Genomic DNA, 16,388 nt, shown 5'->3' on the forward strand with positions numbered 1-16,388 from the left:
ACCGAATGTTTATATTTTCATTTTATATACATTGTACGATTTTCAAATTATTTTGAATCTTTTTGAGCTACCAAATGTAAACATTTGACATTTCCAATTTTTTTTTACAGTTTTTACTATAAATGTGAATAAAAAATGTTTGCATGGTCAAAAACCTAGAACATTTAATACGACGTTCCTCATAAGTTAGTTAAATCAAAACAAAAACAAAAATACAGTCACATTATTATTTTAAAAGTATTTGAAGTTCAAATTTTGACAACATTTTGATAATTTACGATTAACTGTTTTTTTTTAGTTAAACATTTTATAACATTTTGAATTTTATATCTGAGGCTTGAAAATGTAATATAAGGTTCCTCATAAGTAATTCATAGTGTAACTAAAACATATATAAACACAGGTTTTTTTTGTGATATAAAATTATTATTTCAAAGTATCAACGTATATTATTGTATTTTATACACACAGTGCCAAATTAACTTTTTGGCAAAGATTAATTTAAACCTCAGTGTTACTAAGAGGAAAATAAATTACATTATTATTTATAATATATCATTTAGCTAGTAATATAGGCTGTCACACAGTCTTCGCTCAGAATAATTTTTAGTATGCAATTATTTACTATTGAATTCAAATTCAACACATACGTTGTAGTGACTATTTTTAAATTACGAGGTACACTCGACTCCTACTATACAGACTTGCCTACCTTTTTTTAAAAAAACTTATTTTGTTCTGTTTGAATTTCCTTCCCATTAATCTGTCAAATCAAATGAGTATGTGTATAACATTACCTATAATTTATTATAATCATTCGCTTTAAAAAAGTTAACGGTGGATGGAGATGAATAAAAACATTAACAATTATTACTATCAATGTACATATAATATTATACTAAAAACAATAATCATTGTAAGATAATGTTTGTGGACACTTTGCCACAGACATGCATGAGAAGATATAGACACAGTGTATATATTTAGGCATACAGCAGTACTTAGTGGATCATGGAGAGAGTAAAGTGATTTGCTCTATTTCCTTTCGATTTTACTCACTGAACCCAGTCAAACGCGATAACCTCGATCCGAAAAAATGAACACGACCCCGATGACAGATTTTATACAACGAAATTGTCAATGATAACTATGGATTTTAGGAAACGCTCTGATTGAGTATCCATTAGCAAAACAATGATAAACAATCATGTAATTAAATACGAATTATTATTTTCTGATCATCGGCCGACTACAGCTGTACCTACATAGACTGGACGTATGGACATTTCCTCCTGACAGCTAATTATATCGAGGTAATGAAGGTAGGTATTTGAGTGGGACACTGTCCACTTGTCTACCGAAATTAAAGAAAAAACATTAAATTATAATCGTATCACGTAGATATGGAAAAATTTAAATTCAATTTAACACATCATATTATTATATAGATGGAGAACGGCAATACCGAGAAATCGGCGTACAGATTGATTATATACGTCATCATGATAAATCGTCATAAATCCGATTTTGTCGAGAGAACACTTTAGTTGTTTCTATTGAATTTCATGAACAAACTGGGTTAATTGAGACGTCAGAGATCCGAGTATTTTAAAAACACAGTCATAAATGATTTTGTCCCTGGATGTGTCTAGTATTTGACACGTTCATCAATTGCCGGTAAATACACCGCGTAAAATTCTGTTACACAAATCTAATAAATAATTATTTATCATGCATATTTTACAACAACAAAAAAATGTACAGATCGTTTATAACAATGCAAGAAAATAATGATAATAAATTAAGTTTTTATTTTGATTTATAACAATCAAATTTCGTCATTATTAAACCCGAACGTTAGTCAATGGATTATTATTAAACGATATCTCACTGCTGCAATTTACTGTTTTATCTTCCTCTTACAAATTTAGCGAAACACCTATATTATTATAGACTATTATAGACATTAACACTGTATATTTTTTAAAAGCTAAATAAAGCTTCTAACACGTTGACGAAACTAAATAATTTTAATAACATTCCATTATTTTTCTTCTAAATAACAACTACTATAAAATGGTAACAGTGAAAAACTGATATAACTATATAAAACCTAAGGCCTTTATAGGCGTATCAACCCGATAATATAATATTATAGGCATCATTATACTCACTGCGTAAATATACCTGTAATATCATAATAAAAAAAAATATAAGGTCAGATCTCGCACTGAAAATGCGGACATAGGTAATATCATAATGGCAAATAATTCTAACTTTAGACATAAATTATATTCGTATAAAACGTATAATTTTCCTGTAAGCATTATTTAAGGATATTAAATTTCGAAACATGAAAATACATGAATGATTATTGTATTAAATTTCGAGGAGAGTATAAGTTTAAAAAATCTGGTTTTTATCAACTACAATATAATATTTTATCAGCCTTTAACTGATATGAGACCGTTATAATTTATAATACCACAAATAAAGGTTGATTAAAATTTACTATTAACCTCTCTCAATTGTATCATATTATTATTAACCATTGTAGTCCAAAGTTGTAATATATTCATAGGAAAATTATCCAAACATCATCGTGGAACCATATCATATATATAGTCGACGTTAATAACATCCATTCGGCTGACGTTCAAAGTCAGTATTTCAGTCGGAGAAGCATATATTATAGCAACTATTATATCTATATTTATATACTAATCTCTAATACACACGACAAAAACTTCGAAATATAAAACGTACGACGAAACATAATTATTTGTACATTCATCAATTTTATTATATTCGAACTGAATAATATCCGGAATACGTATAGACGTATATTGTGCAATATTTTAGTGTAGTTCATAATATAATAATAATCTTGTTCGTTTCCATCTATATTACAGTGACTAGAGATCCACATGTAGGTAATGTGTTTGCCAGTGAGTTGTGCCCTGATATGGGTGTTTTATATTTTCCTGACAATATCATAATGGGGATTGTGTAGAGGATTTCGAAGACTGGTGAGGCTGGATAATGACGAGTCGCTGAATATTAAGACATTAGCTGTGTCAACCTTATGGATAATGTACCTACTCGATAGCTTTGAGGGTGGCAAAAGCTCCACTATATATAATAATATAGTCAAACAGAGAATTTGTTTGAAAGTTTCTATTGGATTTAAAATAAACAAATAATAATAAATCATATTGGTGTATTTGAAAATTATGATGGCTATCCCAATACGGCCTTCGACGGTGGACTTCGGGTTAGATTAGGGAATATAATAAATACTATACATAAACTTTATATTATTTAATTTTATAGAATTTATTTAGACTTTCATAATATTATATCAGTGTAAAATATATATAGAGATTTAGAGTCTCCTTTTTGAACAATATTATTAATGTAAGCTAATTTTATAAAATCCATTACGTCCAATAGACTCAGAGATGATAGATGTCGCGGATAGCATTTAATAATAATAATATTAAAAAATAATTATAATAATAATCGAAACCAGTTTGCACATGTTGCGGAACACTCCTTACTGTGAAACACATCGTAACCGAATGCAAAGTTTACGACAAAGAAAGAAGGCTATACCAAATATCCAACCACCTCGCCGAAGCACTCAATCCGGACCCCACTAATATACACAAGATCATACAATTTCTCAATCAAACGAATCTTATAAACAAACTGTAAATTGTAAATAATACTAATCACTTAACCTCTCTCCTAATTATTACTATCTTGTCTTGTTTTAAATACTAAATCACTTTGTATACCTTTTTAAATATTAATGTAATATGTAAATATACTTAAAGATAATAATGTACTGTTACATCCAATGGCAATAAACGCCGCGGATAGCTGTTTAATAAAAAAAAAAAAAAAAATTAATCGAATCATCCGACTATTCTGATCACTGCTGCAATGTCTATACAGGTCTGAGCAGTGTGCTCGATTCATACGGGATAATACGCTGGTCGTATATCTATATCTAATATCATCGTGTACAGAATTATTGTAGTAGTACCGAGAGTTTCCAAAGTCACGCACTAAATAGATATAATATAGTTATATGATCGAACCATACAATCTGACATATTTGTACGTCGTTCTCGTCGGTCCACATAACCTCCTCGTATTCATTAGCCGTGCAAAATAGCATCTCCGACGGCTGTATTATAGGCACGCACGCACTTCCCCAGTCGTAGGTAGGTGCACTACCCGTACTATAATATTATTATATTATACGTAAATACGTAATGATGTGAGCTATGCACAATGTACGTCTTGCGGCTTGGACATAGGTAGGTAAGTCGTAAAACAGTACTGTGCACGAATGCGTGTTGGCGACGTTTATCTCCAATTGTTTTTTGTCCGAACGCAATTGAAACGGAATCATTGTATTGTTATTGCCGGCACGTGTTATTATTATTTTATTTTGTGTGTGTGCCGTGTGGTGGACTGGTAAACGACGACGACGACGATATTATTACCTTTGGTTCTAAAATTTCAAACGCACGTCCCCGGCTCAAACACCGATTTCCGCAGTATGATATTTTGTATTATACACAAAAGTGAGCTGGGTTAGCCCACGATAAAAAAATAATAATACAAAATATATATGGCCCGCGGTTGTTTCGCACGACGACGTTATCGGGTCTTGTGATCCAAGCTGATACCAACAACAATTTATTACAATGAGTTTTATTCATCCGAAACTGGAACGATATGGTTAGGTATATATTACAGAAATATATTATGGGTATAGGTAGGTATGTAGTGAAGTTTTCGGTCAGATAAGCATGTCTCTAAAAAAATAATAATAATACCTAATTAATAGCTGAGAAATAAAATATGCAACACAATTTATGCTTGGTTCCGATAAAAAAAAAAAAATAATATTATATACGTAGGTATAGGTTGGTTAGGTTAGGTAGGTACTTGAACTCAACGCTGTAAACTGTTGCATCGTAACTTGTAAATACCGCGTTATCCGTCACTATATGTTGTGTACGTGCTTAATGCTTATACTATTCGGGTTTCACGTTGTACGTTTTATCGGCACGAAATTATTTTAAAGTCATCGAAATATCGTTTGTATTCACATCACTGGCAAATTCGGTGAGACCAACGAAGTTTTTGAGGTTTAACGGTGACGTACACTCGCAGGGAAACGAAAATAAAAATATCATCCATTGGACACAGAAGCTGTGGCTGATATGAGTGATGATGACATACGTACCTAACCCAACCTGTATACGTCGGACGAGATAAGATAACCTTTTCGAACAATAACGTATACAGTTTAAAATTCGAAACCTTGGTGAGAGTTTTCCGCCCTCAAGAGGTGCCGTAAATAGGTATCCAAATTGTTTTCGTTATCTGTTTCTTTCAGTAGATTGCGTGAAAACATACGCGTTGGGTTAAGTATTACTGCAGTTAACGTTAGCGATGGTTATTTGTAACGACGGAAAATTAAACTGGCAAACTCGACGACAACGACGCAAGCAGTCAGATATTATTTTAATTATAAAATGTTAATGATTGTATCGTGCTGCCGTCTGATTTCTAACCTAACCAGCTTGCGGACTGCGTCTATAATAAATCGGCCCCGGGAAACTAACATAATTGGCCCAATTATTTGACTATTACTAATAATATCACACAAAATATCGACCCCAGTATATGAAATTGGCTCCAAATTATATCGCCCAGTTGGCGATTTCCACTTCGTCCAAGGTGCCCAATCTCTGAAACTATAATTATACTGAACCAAAATATATAAAGAAAAAAACCTTTTTACCATAACTATAAGAAATATGTATTGACCTACCTATGAAATATAAACTTCTTCATAACCAACTATGAATATGTAAATACTAAATACCTATTAAATAGTATAATAGCAGCTGAAGTTGTTGTGGCACGTATTAATAATTTGATCTCAAACAATTTAAGCTCGAAAATTAAATGAAAAAAAAAAACAAATGAAAGAACGATGAATTTTATGTAACAAGGAATTACATCTGATTCACGTTTGTGACATTTGAATAAAAATCTCTCTTGTCATTTCTATATAAATAGTATCTCGTTACAGATAAACAACTGGTGTATGCGTAATGTGTACGGTAATGGATATGGTAATGGGTATGGACGTGTGTTATTGCACTGTATATTTTACATAATACACGACTAAACCGGTGCGAGGCAATGTAGTTATTTACGATCACTCTGTGTTCTTTTGTTAATATTATTATTTATTATTAACTACAATTATTTTTATGAGAATCACAGGATTAATATGAACGCATTTTAATAATATTCAATTTGGAAATCAAGTGAGTAGTAGCTGTTTACCTTATCTCAGTAGAAGTTACTTTATCACTATACATTAGATGTGAAAATTATTGTTATTTTAAATTTTTGTGTTTTTATTTTTGGACATATTTTATTCTATACGGATAGGCTAACTTGCATAAAATAAAAACCAGACACTTGTTTCCCGGATATTTTCGGAGAACGCCATAACTGTGATGCATAATGCCATAACATATTATGCATACTTAAAATTATTTGGTATAACCAATAACGTTTTGACCATGTAGTTGGTCACCATTTGACTATTATAATAGGTAGCCTATACGGCTATAACACATACTATCACCGAGAAAACGAACATTGCAAGCGTGTCAGTTATTTGTCACTCAAGCCATAATAGTAATTACCTACCTATAATACTATTGCCTACTGACACGATGGCCAATATTTCGTCTTTTGTGTTGTTTCCCGCGACCATACAATAGATCCCGATTGCCCAGACTTGATTGAAAAACGTTATTTATTTTCATTTTTAGACGCGCGTCGTTTCCTACACAATATTATTATTATCATTATTATTATGTTGTTAGTAGTTAATATTTGTATTTGTCTTTTATTTCTCTTTTTACGTACCTTTGTGCGTACAACTCTACGAATACCGACATACCAAACGGTACAGTTACAATATAATATAGTATAAAATACCCATAATTCTCACGATGTGATCCATTTAACGTAAGACACTTATTCAATCAATAAAGTTTTTGAAAGTATTTCATTTACATAATTTTAAGTCATTATAACACAAAATTTTTTGAAAAAACCCATATTTTTTAGCACTATAACTGTTTAAGTTATATACTGTTTTGAATGACAATACCTATATACTATACATTTCTAATTTCATATTCCTAAGCAGAATATTATTCGGAGTATTTTGATCTATAAAAATGAAGTTTCTAACAATTAGTTTATTAATAGATGGGTCATAGGTATAAGGTATTTAAAAGTTAAATGAGCCTAGAAGTGAATAAACATTTTGCAGAGTAACTCTGTGCACCAAACCATTCCTTTCAACTAAACTTTAAATACATCGAGTTTGAGTTATTAACTCATTAAATGCTCGTTAAAAATTTGATATAAGAAAATATATAAATTTTTTTTAATGCTTTTTTTGATGACTTAAAATTATGTAAGCAAAAAAATGTTCAAAAACTTTAATAGTTTTCAGAGTAATACGTGTCTTACGTTAAATAGATCACAGGCTTAATAATATTCTTCAAGTCCGAGGACACTGACCTTGAATGTAGGTATTTATTTATTTTCAAAACGCACACGAGATCGTGCTACTGATCTCGAAACAGCAAGGTCGCCGCATTCCCAATTTAATAATATTATTGAACCTGACACCCACAACGGAACAACCGTTAAACTTGACCGGGGGCAGTGCAGGTACGTACAAATATGAACATTTAAACACACCGAAGAATGAAAGTCGTGATTCCTTGTCAATATAGGATATCAGGTATTCTATATTATTATTTAATGCTATTATTATGCGCAGTACACTCGTTCAACGCTGAACGGAGAGGAATTAATAAATTTAAAACCAGTGATAATAATAATTAAACGCAGAAAGCGAAACGTACCTATTTGTGTTTGATTTTGAAATGAAAATGAAATGATATGTTTTTAACATTAGTGAATTCCATAAAAATATATCATATGGCGTTTAGCACAAGATGATTTCACTTTTGATCCGGAAGTACACAATTTAAAACTGGTAATGAAACGAAGGACCGCAGAATTTAAAGGGAAAACACAATAAAATTTGTGAGTTTTAAAAACACTACAGATTCAAATGACAACAATAAGACTCAATTAGAAAGTACATATATTTTTTTTAATTATTACAAAACATCAAAAACAGACATAATTCTATTATGTATTTAGATAATATTTGTTTGGACTATTTTAATTTTATAATATTACATTTTTTCTCGTATTTAAATGATTATTTTAATAAACACCAATTATACTATTCACTTATAATAGAGATCTATAATGACATCCTTAACAAGAAATAAAAATGAAAATGTCATAATATGTAATCAAAAACCAGAGTGATAATAACGTATGAATATTTAACGACACATATTATTTGCCACATGATTTTGATTACACTTACTTTTTTTGATTGGCTAGGTATTGATTATGATCATAATTTGTTTTAATATTGCTTAAACAGAAATGATAAGCATTGTTGTGTATGTCGTATGTATACTATAGATGTCACTACGTCGTACCCACACCGTAAAGTATATTTTGATGAAATAATTACAATCGGTTAGGCACTGCTTGGCCGAAATACATTCTTATCACAAAAAGATTTTAAATCTCATTGTATCGGACTCAAAAAAATTTTAAATGTTTACTATTAGTGGACAAGCACACATATTAATCTTTTATAATAATTTGATAATATCGATCGTGCTCAGTGGTCTGACATATTCAGCTTTCTCCGCTGAATGGAAACCACTTTAAATATCATAATAATTATGTAAACAATCACTAATTTTTCTATGTACTAGGTTTTTTGTATCTATTCTACTTTAGTATTGTAGTCACCTTTTTATTCCGGTTCATTTTACCCACATTAATTCTGTGTACATATATATATATAATAATTATATTGTATTATATAAATCGACCACATTCGTGTACAGAATGCTCGTGACCACTGAAATAAGGTCGGTTAATTGATGCGCTAACAAGAGATGGTCATCAATGAACCCAAGTGAAAGTGTGGTGGACCACTAATGGCAAATGACATTGGATAGTGTTATTGTAAAATTCAAATCCAAAAATAACACTTATACAACAGTATCATCGTTTAATTTTCAATTTGAACACGCCATAATATTTATGTTTCGATTTTTTCCTATCACAATAGCGTGCAATATAATTATTTCTATATTTGATATTTCAAGATAACGACTAATGTGATTTATAATACTCAAAGTGAAATATATAGCTATGTAATAATATGTGAGTTAAAGAAAAATATCCTACTTGCTAAAACTGGTAATGTTAGAACATAAAATTCACATTTATATTTCTTACATTTACATTCATATTATATCAGATATAAAGAAATTGAAAAAATTGAAAAAATCTAGAAGTTCAGTTTCAAATGTATTGATAGTTATGGGTAAGTAATAAGTAAATAAAGGCCTTGCTTTAGTAAAGGGGAATAAACTATAAAGTGATATTTCCCTATGACACACAACACGTCCGATATTTAATGTATTTTATTATAATAAGTTAATAGTGTATTAAAATTGTTTTTCTTGCTACTATAATATGCACACGAATTTTCACTTTTTGTTACTCAAAATGTATGTTCAAAAGAATTTATTAGATAATATACTTTCGTAATATCATTAAAATATTTTAATAATACCTATATGACCTACCTATTACATTTTTTATATTTCTATATCTTAGAATTTAGATCACAGTATGTAATTTTTTCATAATAAGACCTTTTATTAATCTCTTTGTTTATCTGTTACAATTATTGCCATACAATAATTATTATTGTTTAAATTTTAAAATTAACACTTTATTTAATAAGTATAAAATAATGGTATTTACATTAAAATGTTTTTATTCTGAATAATAAATCAATAATGTGTAACCAGCATAATATTATTATTTCTGTAACATGAAAAGTTCAGTTCATTTTTTAATCCCTTATTTCTATCTAAGTACGAGATACCTAAATCTACCACATGTCACTTAATATATTTTTAAAAGTTATCGGGAGCGCTGATGTCAAACCAAAATAAAATGTTGAATCATTAGTTTATAGCATATATAATGTTCAAAGAAGCGTTGGAATTATTTTCCTGAATTAAGTCCTTATGGAATTTAAATTGATGGTCAGAGATGTTTTAATGTGCCAACCACGTACACCCCATTAACATAACAATTTGTGATCATTTAAGCGTGCAAATCTATTCGTATCGTTAACCAGAACGACATATTTATCTTTTTATAATAGTGCAAGCGTCGTAATTAACTATGGAATTTTGTTAGAATCATCGGAGTGTATATAGGTATAACAACCAAATCTGACATTAAACTGCGGATTTGCCTTATAGTCAAATTTTATTTCTTAATTCTATTACTCCCCCTATCGTGTTAATCCGCAAAGACTTTATTTTCTGCCATATCTGTTTAACCACCTTAACCTACTTACAGACCTAACTATCCAAGTATAATATATACTATAATGACTATTTGGGCAATGGGATAACTATATGGTCTTGCGTTTTATTTCCTCAAGAAAAACCATTAGATTGGATAAATTATCAAGAACCTAACAGTTTCCTATTTATTCTAAACAATCAAAATTATCCTAAAATAAATAGAAATTTTTAAATTGTATTAAACGTAGTTATTGCTAATAGTTTTATACCTGGGGAAAAGCCGATCACAATTCAATCTCCGCCATCCATGTGCCGATTCCTTGATCAGATGCTCCAGCGCTCTCTCGACGGGAAATTCTCCCATCATTAATCGTAAACCCAAGCTGAAAAATAAACATCGCAAAGTGAGTAAAAAATAAATTTCATAATATAAGAAATTGAATTTAAAAAAAAATTCTAGAATCAATATAATATATTATTAAAACATCATATACCGCGTAACGTATAATAAGATTATTTCGTTAAAATAGGTAATATTTTAACTGAAAATAAATAAATTTAATTGATATAAATTATTCCAAAATGTGTGTTTGTGTGTTTTTTTTTTAATTTAAAAAACTTTTTGCCTTTACTATTTTGTCCTCATAAAATTTGTAATTTTGATAATTTATCAATTACCTACAAACATTTTTACAGTGCATTTTTTGTTTAGTACGCTCCAATAAATTTAATTTTGATTGGAATCGTTTTCCGAGTACAACAGTAATATAGTCTCTTTTAAATACAATATCCAAACATGGTATTTATTCACCACAATAATAATATGATCTACTCAATTAAAAATAAAAATAAAAATAATAGATAGCATGCTTTTGGTTTGCCCATTACGTAGGTAATGCTATATCGATGAATCATATTATATTTTAGATCCGTTTTGAGTAGTATATATATATTATATAATAAAATAAAATGGACGTTGCACAACAGACACAATGTGTTAACAAATATCAACGTATAGGAATTTGTTTTCCATCACAGCCACGTTCAGTCAAATAATACCATTATTGATTAACAGTATTATTTTAATGGTTCGACCACTGGAATATGTATCTAAATTCAAAATGAATAATGTACACGGTTCACGTTGAATGATTACTTATAATAGTTATAGTAGCTACATACAGTCTCAACATTATACAACACGATTTATGCTGATGCCTTCTCCGACTGTTTGGATAATATTGTTATTTTTCTGTCATAAAATGTTAATATGGTATTATATTATTATTATACGTAACCAATAATAAATGTAACTTAACTACTTCCGGTCATTATACATTATACTTCATCAACGCTAACAATATTTACAAAAATCTATGTTTTGCCATCGTGTAGAAGTAGTCTAACATGACATTTACCCCAATCCTTCAATTATTTATGTAAATATAAATTTTTACAATACTGTAGCGGTTGAGTTTGCAATACTGAGAAGCATATATATATAGCTAGGTACTAGGTACATATTTGTTTTCGAATCAACTACAATTAGTATTGATATAAATATATAACCTCTTCGATTTATTTAAAATTTCAACATTTTGTTATATATCATTATATATTTAAGAAAATTATAGTAATTTATGGAATTTTTTTTAATTTTGGGTAAATATTTTGATATTGTTATGTAATATTTTAACATTTTTTTCAAAGATTTTTAGGTCATCAAGTTCTAGTTATGATATTTTTACCATGAAAATTAAGTTGACTTTTTTAAATGTTTAAAATGCGCCTATAATAATATTATAATGGTAATACAATGTATTTCGAATATACACAAATTTAAAGCAATTTTGTTTGTTCGGTGGCCCATTGAAAATTATCACGCCGGTTGTTTAAACACGAGTAGGCCCGACACTAAATATTTTTTGTCCACACACAAATTACACTGCACACGTTTACAACGTGAGTAGGTAGGTACCTATCCTAATAGGCACAACGATAATAATAATTATATTAATATGATAACGCGACATTTACTACGTCATTATATACGATAATATAGCACAAAATTAAGCGCATCGACGTCGATGGTCGTGTGCATAATTGACCGCACTATAGTCACGGCCCAGCCTCGCATCTTCGTTAAATGTGCGGCGAAAAATTTCCAATCGGAAAAAAAATCGACCGGCCATTGTTTGCGCTCCGTTTGGCTGCGGTCCATTAGAGCATTCTTATGTATATTATAATATTATGTCAAAGCGGCTGGTTTGGAACGTAAATCTACGTCCATATACCGCGGTCATGGTATACAGTATTGGCAATATACAGGGTGATCTGTTTAAACTGCTAATTTTCTCTATTGTGCTTTTAAATTTAAAAAAACAGAAAACCGATCATATTATATTATAATAGGCACCATATGGTACGAAGTATAGTGAAGTATATTTAATAAGTTTATGACTAGTTATAACCGTGGTACATCACATTAAAAAAATTAAATTATTTTTTATAACCACTGTTTACAGCAGGGGTGTCCAACCTTTTTTTACGGAGGGCCAAATTTGATATACGCTTTGACATCGCGGGCCAACATTTTTAGAAATATGTCTAAAAAAAAAAAAAGCTCGATAACTTCAAGCTGGTAAAGTTTCTATTTTTATGGCAAAAGGAGAGGCAGACCGTAGGTTGGATACCCCTGTTATATAAGTTTACCTATTAATCGAAAAATTGTATTCTTTAAATAAATTTGTTCTAAATTTGTAATATTAATGTATCATATACAATTAATTCATGTTTTTTTAAATTCAAGTGAGGGCCGCATCAAAATCTACCAAGGGCCGCGGGTTGGACACCCCTGGTTTACAGCTTATATAATATACGAGCGGAATACACATTGCAAGTCACACGCATGGCCTCGCTGCAGGTCACTTTATTTTGAACTTCAAAAGTTAGTCAATCAAATATTATTCATTAAATAATCGATATCAAATTTGATACACCGACTCTGCAATAGTAGGTACCTGTTACAGTTTAAAACAACTAAAAACTACGACTAAAATTTTTATTTTTTTTTTTTACGAAAACGCGACGTTGCGAAAGTGTTTTGCCTTAAGTATATAAAAATTTTTTTAAATGTTTTCTCTATCAACTGAGAAAAATGAATGTAGCGGCCAAGGTACGAATCATCCCACGCTGTATTTGCCCGACTTACACGCGAAGCACAATGGGTACTGTTTCGAAAGCGAAAAACAAATCATAACATAATAATAATATTATAAACAACTCGATATATGAGTTTTTTTACTATCATAAACTTTTATTGTCGTTATCATTTTTTACTCTTCTTTTGTTTGCATGATTTTGGCACTCACTATAATGTTAATGTACCTATAATACTGATGCAGTTGTAGTTGGCGCCACAGAACAGTGACGTCATGATAACGGTGAGCGTAGAATATTATAAGAAACACTGAGAGCAGTTCTCAGTTATTTTCACGAGAACCATTACCATTGATCACTATGTTGTAGGCATAGGTCTGTATGAATATTGTTGGTATAAAAACAACTTTTTGCGGTGCTTCATGATGACGTGAAACATTTTTTTTGCTTCCGACATCCTCCAAACACTTCTTGCTCTTTTAATATTCGTCTCAGTAAAAAAAAAAACAAAACAGGATCAATCGTTTTCACGATAAATTTGTGTTTTTTATGGAGATGTTTCATGATTTGAATCCTAATTGGATACGTCTTATCGTAAACACAAAAAATCACAACAAACGCAAACTGTTGCTTTTCACATAAAACAACCTGCAGCTTAAAATATAGTGTATTCGAAGTACAAAGAGGACCGCCAAAATCAAGTTTCGAATTTTTTAAGTAATGATTTATACTGATGATTTTGATAATATTTTATATTATGTAGGTAGGTGTATTAAATTTGAAGTGAAATTATATTTTATCAAATTGCCGGCGATATTGACGAGTTGTTGAAGTTTGAGTATAAATAGTTAGTCATCAATCGTCGTTATACTTTCTTTCGGAATATATCTAAAGTCAAAGAAATAATTTTGATTCCCCTATCATTATTTATTTTTAAATGGCAAGTGACTCGGTATACCAAGACTGTATACAGAAACTCAAAAAGTTTATTTTAGTATCATAAATTAAATTTAAAAAAAAAAAGCAGGTAAGTGGATGTCGCTCTGCTGTTCAGTAGATTACAAGTGGGTCATTGTATAATGGATTATATTAGACTTGAATTCAATGATATCATTGTATAAGAAAAACGATTCTGAGCGGAGACGGTTTGTCAGTCTGGATATTTTATATTGTTATTATTTATTTTATCATGTAAGTTGAATTAATATTAAAATATTATAATTTTTTATTCATTTCTATGGTGATAAACAAAGCTTTAGAAATTAAAATTCCATTTTTATCGTTTTTTCGTAATTTTTCGGTGGTTTTTCCCGTGGCATTTAATAACTATTGAGAAAATCGGTATCTAAAGTACCATCTTGATCCAATTTGCTAAAAGATAAGGTACTATATGTATTTTATTATGTACTATATGTCTATATTATGTAGGTTTATTGGTTTTTTGTTTAACTTAAATGTATTCCTTATAAACTAAATAATTTTATAATATAAATCTACACCACTAAATTATTTAATTTAATTGTTTTATTATTTTGACCAGAATTTATACAATTATTAAAATTATTGGTGCTTTCAATGAAATAGTACAATTATTCTAAAGTTGGTTAATTTTAATATTTAAAAAAAAATGGAATGGTAAAAATATATAGAAACATATAAAAACACATTAAAATATTTCAGATAAATAACTTAGAACTACTTTTTTTTTAAAAACCATAGAACGAGCGAACTAATATTAAGTTTTCATTTTTAGATTGATCAAGCCAATGTTGCCATATTAGAATTAAAATTAAAATTAAACTAAAGAATTCAAAATAAATCACTGATCAAAGATATTATAACCCAATGTATAAATTAGAAAACTAAAGTTTCAGGACTATTTCAATATTTAAACTGGACATTGTAGTATGTGTGATGTATACCTACCTATTTCATATTCATATTAGATCCTTATGACAACGCCAAGTTATTGATCTATATACCAATATATTATAACTAAACGTTATAGGTATAACAATTTGTATCCATTATTTTGGATTATTATTATTATTATTTTTGGTTTTAAATTAATAATATACTTCAGGCGTGCGTTTAAGTAGAATTAATTACTTAAAATACAAAAATGAAAAATTATGAACCATTACCTACAACGGTTAAGTAAATACCTATATTTTTAAATTACTCGTAGGTTGATACTTACGAAAAAAGAATATATATTGTAGAGTATCAGAATAAAACAAAAAAGTATAATTTTAAGTATAAAATTCCTAAATGGTTGTCTAAATTAATTAACCAAAGACGCGGTAAGCCCATAATAATTAATACGTTTAAATAAAAATCGTTAACAGCGCGATGTGCAGTTTTGGTATAACGTTATTGTTAAACGTGGTGAAACGGTATTAGGTATAAAGTTTAACGATGTGCTTATTTCAATACCTGTATCCGTACATTATTGTTTAAACTAATTAGAACCACGTAGACTGTTGTTAACAACACGGGGTACACGATTCAATGGGAAGTGGTATACAAATAATAGGGCTTATTTTTCCTATAGCTTTTCTCGTATAGGTAGTGAAAACTCTTCAGCCATTTTACGCCGCTGAAAAACATAAAATTTGAATTGCCCAGGATAGTATAATGTATAATTCAGTGGGTATATAGTTGGGGGGGGGG

The 16,388-nt window shown here is 29.6% G+C and overlaps 1 protein-coding gene across 1 annotated transcript in view; it reads right to left on the minus strand.

Annotated features, from left to right (window-relative positions):
- Nucleotides 1-16,388, minus strand: part of LOC100575323 — a 30,654-nt gene that overhangs the window by 5,241 nt on the left and 9,025 nt on the right. Inside the window, exon 2 of the mRNA XM_003247683.4 lies at nt 10,826-10,939. Within this exon, the coding sequence (XP_003247731.1) occupies nt 10,826-10,939 (114 nt within the window). The remainder of the gene's footprint in view (nt 1-10,825; nt 10,940-16,388) is intronic.

This window comes from Acyrthosiphon pisum, chromosome A1 (genome assembly GCF_005508785.2).
Source record: "Acyrthosiphon pisum isolate AL4f chromosome A1, pea_aphid_22Mar2018_4r6ur, whole genome shotgun sequence".
Lineage (NCBI taxonomy): Eukaryota > Metazoa > Arthropoda > Insecta > Hemiptera > Aphididae > Acyrthosiphon > Acyrthosiphon pisum.